Source organism: Chaetura pelagica, unplaced genomic scaffold (genome assembly GCF_000747805.2).
Source record: "Chaetura pelagica isolate M959 unplaced genomic scaffold, ChaPel_1.0 scaffold150, whole genome shotgun sequence".
Taxonomy (NCBI): domain Eukaryota; kingdom Metazoa; phylum Chordata; class Aves; order Apodiformes; family Apodidae; genus Chaetura; species Chaetura pelagica.
Genome location: NW_009952052.1, coordinates 4,050,900 through 4,059,027, shown reverse-complemented (window position 1 = coordinate 4,059,027; position 8,128 = coordinate 4,050,900). Strand labels below are relative to the sequence as shown.

General features: G+C 34.9%; 1 protein-coding gene across 1 annotated transcript in view; it reads right to left on the bottom strand.

The window, feature by feature from the left end:
• The window catches only part of SENP6 (SUMO1/sentrin specific peptidase 6), a 53,472-nt gene that overhangs the window by 12,731 nt on the left and 32,613 nt on the right, over window positions 1–8,128 (bottom strand). The window contains 4 exon segments of the mRNA XM_010003426.1: window positions 2,488–2,530; window positions 3,419–3,589; window positions 5,982–6,214; window positions 7,083–7,488. Coding sequence (XP_010001728.1) covers window positions 2,488–2,530; window positions 3,419–3,589; window positions 5,982–6,214; window positions 7,083–7,488 — 853 coding nt within the window.

Sequence of the window (8,128 nt, the reverse complement as noted above, 5' to 3'; positions counted from 1 at the left end):
CTTCTGGTGTGTCAGCCACTCCTCCCAGCTTAGTGTCATCAGCAAACTTGCTGAGGGTACATTCTATACCCTCATCCAGGTCATTGATGAAGATGTTGAACAACACCGGTCCCAGTACCGACCCCTGAGGGACTCCACTAGTCACACACCTCCAACCAGATTCTGTCCCATTGACTTCAACTCTCTGACTCCTTTTCAACCAGTTCATGATCCAGTAGCCCTCTACATCCTCCCTTCTTGTTGGCAAACAAATTCACACCCATATGACTGCTAGAAAGGGAGTCTACTGCTCATAAAGACAGGGCAAACAGTTACCTAAAGGAGAGCATCCGCTGGCTGCAGACCAGAAGTGGTGGCCACCACAGCTTCTGTGGAGCAAAGCAGCTCTCCTGTCCTTCTAAACCTCCAATACCCCTGTCCCACTAGCTGGGGAAGAACCAGCCCAGCTCTGAGTTGGGCTGCAGCAACAACATGCTTCCTTTGAGCTGACTGTGCAGCAGTTACTGCTCAAAAGAGTAATTTGTGAATTCACCAGGAAAAGAGCAGCAGAAATATTCTGTGTGGATCTAACTAGTCCATCTCCTTGCACTGATTCTCCTTTATCTCCCTAGGGACTTTTGTGGGAGAAAAAATCTAGTAACTAAATGAAAGTTTATAGATGACTCTTAGAATCTTCCCTCTATTGTGTTTAAAACAAACAACAGAACAGTTTTCCAAGGCTTGCCTGTAATACCACAGCCTCTATAGTATTATTTATAGTGTGTGTATATATATATATATACATATATATATTGCTTCAGTTTTCTCCTCCCTAAATGTACACACTTTCCTTAATTGATTTCACCTAGCTTCCCATTTACAGAGGCACACCTCAATAACAATAATTCCAGTGTAAAACTGGATTCAACCCATTTAACTGAGGCATACAGGTCAGGTCCTTGTAATGGTGTCTAGATAGAAGGTCCTTGCCAAAACATGAACTAGCTGTTTTTTTGAGAAAACTCTGAACCCTTGTAACTATGTCTACACTGAGATGAAGCATACTGCATTTGATATGTGAGAAGACCGTCTACTCTTCAGATGAAAATTTAAATCATATTCACCCTTTTGCATAAAGACAGGCATCTTATAACACATTTCACATAAACACTTTCACTTGCGAACAGCATTTCCTGTAGCACTGACGTAAGACAGACAATAGGACTTAACCATTAAAGGCAATGTGACTAGTTTTTTTGTGTTAGAAAGCTGTTTCCTTGAAACACCAGTTGGAAGTTGCAGAAAACTGACAAGGGATGTAGGGAGAATTTTGAGAACCTAACATATCTATCTATACATGCAAAAACAAGCTCAAGGCAGGGCAGTACTGCTGTTCCTACAGCTGTTCAAAGCATTTGCCTCCCTGAAAAAGCATGACAATAATCAATCTAAAGAAAAACAAAATATTAGGCATCATTTTTATTTAAAAACCCTTGTATTAAAACAAATCATGCCATGTTTATGAAGTTACAGAAATGCCACTAGTTGGGAATACACTCATCTACCTCCAGATGCAAAATTCAGAAAAATGAAATGCAAAAGTGCTTGATGTTCCAATAAACGCAGTGCTTAATGAGTCACCATTTTTATGCTAGAGTGATCAAGTTCCATGGAAATAATTTGACCGTGCTACTGTTTTGACTGAAAATGTAAAGACTTCTTCTACAAATTTTACTAAGCTTATAAGTGTTCTTTGAAAATGCCTGAAAATAGGTGTTTCTATGCATCTAAATTTTAGATGCAACAGAAACTTAAATACTTGACTGAGCAAAGGCTACACTTAAGTATACAGATTGTCAGACACCTTTTTGCATATAACCATGACAAAATACAGTAATTCTCTTCTACAAACAAAAAAAGGCAAAATTCAGGAGGGCTGTATCTTCATGGGAATTTAAGATTAACAAAATGAAGGAAAGCTACTCTACAAAACCCTATAGGGTGACAAAGAAAAAATTTTAAAGGGAGATACAGACAGGAATGGTCTAAGACACCTGTGGTTTTTACTCTCCACTTCTGCATCTGAAATAAAAGAACTAATAAAGAGGTAACATGTTTTACAGATTGCTCTTGCCTATTGTTTTTGTTAAGCACTTTCAAAACAACCTTTGCCAATCATCACTGTAATACCTACAGCTCTTCAACTAGGATGAAAGGGAAGAACTAAGACTCAATTGCACACACACCACAAATTGTTAATTCCTGCTATCTGAAAATTTTCTGTTAGTAGAAGGCAGAAATAATGAAAAATAATCATGGTTTTTACTCACCAGGCAGTTCAGTTAAAGTTTATACTCTCTACTTTTTTTTATCTGACCATAGGCACCCGGTATAGTTTATTACATACATAATACAACCAGAATTGACATTTCATTATGATCTGTCTGTTAATTCTTTTGACAAAGTTATGTAATTAGAAGTATATATTAACATAAAAGATGTACTCACCATCTTGACTTTCTAGGCGTATTTTGATATAATCCAAGCAAAACTGTGGAAGACAACACAGTAATAAGATTTCACTTCTTCTCCAAACCAAAACTGACTTAATGCCTTTTAATTCTTAGCAAACATATTTCAATTGACTAAATATTGAGTAACGAAAATGTTGTATTCAAAATATTAAAATATAATTAAGAAACCCAACAAAGCATACATTTCAGCACAACTCAAGGAAGCAAGTCTGTTCTTTACCATTCAGTGTCTCTTCTAGTCATATTGACTTTTTAAACTTTTGATGTCTCCTAAGTACTCTATTTTCAAAAAGGTTTAAAATACTTGGAAAAATACCACAAATTTTAGGGAGAAAAAAGTCTTCAAAAGAGAATGTCATCTGTTAGTATTTAAGCAAATCAAACAACTGGGTTCTGCAGAGAGGTGGGAAGAACAAGTGATATATCTCTGCTATTTATATGGTCACCCCAGCAAGAAGTATGCATTTTATCTGGCTTACTGCATACAAGAGTCTCCACATAACTTAGAAGGTAAAAAAAAAAATATTAAAAAAATGTATTATAGAAGGAAATTTTTTTCCTTGCAGACACGCTTCTTTTTTCCACAGATCAATACCTATTTTTTGGCAACTGTTGCCTTCAATATCTTTAACAAATGCAGGCTAATTCATAAGCCCCCAACCAAGTAAACAGTGTTTTCAAGGGTTTTGCAGCCATGATGTTTCTATTAAACACCAGAACTAGATCGTATGCATTAGTATGTAACAGTCATTTGGGATTCTCTGGGAACCTCAGCCTCTAAAATTAGAGACAAGCTTACTGTTCCACAAAGCAAAAATATTATGTTTGTTGTATGTTGTTCATATATGAAAATTAACAATGTCCACCAAAAACTGAAAGATTTGTCAAATAACATGTTTACTTACAATCACAGGTTCCACTACCATTCGTCGGAGCGTTCCTATTCGTATACTTCGACAGTTCAGAATGACGCTTTCACAAGAATTTTGATAATTTAGAGGTACAGTCTCAGTTACAATCTCTTGAGAAATAACTTTACGACGTTTTATTGGAGTGTTAGACACAATGTTCCCAAACTGAAAAGTAATTTTCAAGGTTTCAGAATGTCTCACTAGAAGTTATTGCTAAAACAAGCTTCCTAAAAACTAGTGACTAGATTTCCTGCTGCCGTTCTGTTGGCCAACAGGATTACTTACTATAGCATCCACCTCAACTATATACACAAGCCAGAAATATCCTAATTTTAAGAATACCTGAAGATAATATTGTTAGATTGAACAAAAAAACCTGACACTGGTAAACATTCTGTTAACATTTCCAAATCACAAATAATGCTTCTCAAATTGCCAAAATCAATTTAGTTTTTGTAATTTTGAAACACTGTGCAACAGCAAAACAAGGCTATTTCTAATGTATTTTATTTATACATATACAAATACTAATTCTGTTAAAGCACCACAATGTGGGTGGCTTGATTTTTTCTTTCAGTTTGTTTTAGTCTGAAAACACTGGGTTATTACCAAAGTACAGAGCCTCACCACATTAGCAGTAGAATTTTCAGGAAATAGAAAGAAATAAGCCAAATAAAAATTCCTTAAAGCAACTCTACAGAACTATTAAGATGTTTTTAGGACAGATTCCAGGGTCAGAAGACTAAATACTGAACGAAGGCCATTTGCAGTCTGGCTTAAATTCAAGAAATTCTCTAGATGGAGACTGAAGCTATATTCTCAATCAAGTTCTTATTTAACACCAGAACAATCTTACAAAAACATGATAAAATGTCAGAAAGTTGGCTGATAGCTGTTAGATCAATATGTTTATTTGCTGTATTGCTTATAAAGCTCTACTTTCTTGAACACTAGTCTTTTCTTCGGTATTTATATTACTTCACAGAGCTATCCATTAATAAACATTCTTTTGAGTTACAAGATACAACTCCCAAAGAAAAACTTCCTAAGGGATTCAATATTTCTATTAAGACTAAATCTCAACAATTATTTTGAAGTCCCTAATCACTAGCCTATCACTATCTTGGCCATAACTGAAAATATATTTTTGGATCCTTCATTTAAATACAGTGGAGAAGGCAGAGATTCTAAATCTCTGTAAGTAAAATATTTACCTAGGGCTCTTGTTGAAGACAGCTTTTCAGTTTTGTCTGCTGGAGCTAAATGTTATTAAAAGCTCAAAATGCATATCACAGACAAACAGTAAGACAATAAGCATTACAGTGGTGCTATGTTCACGTATTCTCCTCAATAAAGAATTAATTACTATTTTGAGAGAAAAATTAACAAAGCTTATTCTTAAAGCTTATTCTATCATATATGACAAAAACACTATGATACCTGCAATTCTTGGTAATTTCATTGAATCAATGCAAATTTTGTGTTAAAAAAAATATATTCCCTTGTTTCAAAAGCAAGCTCTTTTCTACTTTTGTGTAAAATACACAGTACATTTCCAATGTTAAAACTGGTTCTTAAACACTAGTGAGCAGTAACATATGGATATACAAAGGACAACATCTGGGAGTTTCAGAAGTCTTAGATGTCAGTGCCTTCACCATGCAGTACTTTCAATTATTCCAGCACATAATGCTGGAATAATTGCTTCACAACTATTTATCATCCAGACTTCAGCTCTACAGCCTTATTTTAGGCTGGAGGTTCACAGCTTTATACTGATAGTGGTGACTAATAATACACCAAGCTATAAATGTCCATAATGTCATCAAATACAGCAGTAGGACATTGGCTTCTGAATTTCAACACAGCATGAAGGTTTTGACATTGTTACTTCAGTGTTTTAATGCAGAAACACAAAGGATTTGAGATGGCAAATGGAAATGTGATCAGATACTCTTGTTGAAACAAACTCAAAATAGTGAAACTGGACAAGTGTGGTTTTAATCAGCACTTCAATATTGAGGTGATTAAGTTTTTAACAGCAGGCCCCTTTCAACGCACTCATGGTGTATTTTTTGTCCTTGTGTATCAGTTACCTAAATAAAATCCCACCATAAAATCTTTAAAATAAGTGCTATTAACTGGGACAGTTGCAAAAGTATTTTAAAGGGCCACTATTTCTCCCACTGTCACTTTTCATGTTTAACTTTGAATGTCCAAAGCCTTATCAGACAAAAGCTGGTAGGAACATTTTTCTCTAAACTAAGTAGGCCCTTGAGTTTCATAGAGATATAGTGCCCAGTTTCGAAGAGTATCCATTCAACAAAAAAGCACCTATATGAGAAGCATAATTCAAATAATTATTAATGCTTGTAAAAACATAAGGAACATACTTTGTTGTATTTCCAGTATCATATAAGCAGTGTGACTACTCAATGAGCTACTAAATAAGAAAAGCAATCAAATACAGTCAACTTCTGACAACACAAGACAATCCTTTACATTTTCCATTTGTGGTTTTATTTTTGTTTTCTTTAAATAAAGCATTAAATAGTACCTGATCTTTCATTCTTGCTTTTCTTGGTAGCGTGACTGCAATTTCTGTATCTGTTGTTATACTACCTATTCTCTGTTCTATTCCACAACTGTTTTCCTTTAATGCTGCTTCCACCTTTCCTGTAGAAGGAGCTGGGGAGGAGCGGGCTGAATCTGCAGGACGAGGTGAAATGCTTTCCATTCTCCTAGTGCTGCTACTATCCTCCTCCTCATCATCATCACTAGACAAAACAACTAAACAGAAAATATTAAATTCTCAACCACTACATTTTTCTGTAACATAAATTTATTTTCAAGCAATAGCTTAAAAGTAATTTATTAAATTGTCCTGCAGTGCCAAAAAGAAATCCACATTTACCATTATATTATGCTTTTATTAATGATAATTTGGAATCTGCTCACAGGTGCTCTCTCCCTCCTTTTTTATTTCTCACAACTAACTATACAAGAGATGAGAATTGTTTATCTGTCTCTAACAGGTGAAGGCATACACTTCTTGATTCAATCAAGAACTGACAGTGAATATTACAACTTAAGAAAAACTGACAAGAGAAAGTATGACTAAAAGTGTTCAAACCAGTAAGTTAACATGCTCTAGCAGAATAAGCATGGAACTAAAAAACATAATTCCACAAATTCCAGGTCTTCCTGCTTTTAAATTGAGTTTACGCAGAAAAAGGACAAAAAATAACATTTTACAAATTATGAAATTTAAATAAATGGGTAAACTTGGATAGTGTTTCCATGCATAGCTCAAAAGAAAAGAGGGGAAAAAATGCACAATAAAAATCAAAGACAGTCTTTCCCTTTGGGAGAATGAGTGATGGAATTCTGCTTAGAATGAGTTAATTTTTTTTAACTATACAGTGTAAGTCTTTTTAAAAAATCATGACATTTTTATGTTCTCCAATGTTTCTTTTTCTGAGAAAGTACCTTGCCCTATGAAAAGTAAATTATAAAAAGTCTGTCTCTCTTCCCCAAGAACACACCCACAAAAAAAATTCCATGCAAAATCAGTACTGTAAAGTTGCAAGGATTGTTCCTTCATTATATAATGTTTCAAGTTTCCAGTTTATGGCTGTATTAATAAAAAGGTACTTACTTGGATCATTTAGTTCAGATGATCTTGTACTCCTTTGTCTTAAGCTTCCTGTAATTTTAGGATTTTTTGCTCCAGTTAGAAGACCAACTTTTCCATTCTGTCTTAACATAGAATGTCCTACAACTTCATTACTCAGTAGAATATCTGTCGGACCTTTCCCAACAGCAGAACTATAAAACTTCTTTGTGTTGAACCCTGTACCTGAAGATTTTTGTGCTGCTGAATTCTGATGTATTGAAGAACGTGATAAAGGTCCCATAGATTCACTTAAAGTCACAGTTTGTCTGGAGACTCCTTTTTGCAAATCCTTTAGAGATGCACTTTCACAATGCCGGCATTTGGTCTGATTTTCATTTCCTCGCCCACAATTTGGGCAATCAGTAGAATAATCAATTTGTTCCAAAAGCTAGAGAGGACACACACGAAATCAGTAAATGTGTAGGTACAAAGATAACCTTACCCAATCTTGCATTTCATTTCCATTCGGAATGAAGACTGACAACACTGTATTAGCAATTTCAGTAAGCAAAGAAAGCAAACAATAAAATAGTTTAATTTTTTTCATTTAGAAAATGAAAATGTTCCACAAGAAACAAAAGAAATTTGTGGCATTTTTAACAAAGTTATTACTGCTGGACAATTCAGATTTTCCTTTTTACATGATTTCTTTCTATATCTAAAGGTTGCACACTGTTAAGATACATATAACTATCAGCAAGAAGGTACAGTTACATGACTTCTGTAAATCGTTTGCCTGGATGAATATAAAGTAACCTAACAATCCCCAGAGCAATGCTAAAGAAGACTAGAACCAGCCTCCTAGATCATGAAGTTTTAGTTGTCCTTCCAAGATAGAGATGTACTTTCTTTCTCCCACATGTACTAGGCTCCACCTAATTATGAAACACAAGTGCAGAACTTGGACTTCTACGTCTAAAGGATTTAAGCTACTGACTGTGCACTGAGTTGAATATGGGACACATCTAGAACTGAAATTTAGTTGTCTCCAGTTGTATGTTGCTGTCTCCTGGAGCACTGAGCTCAAA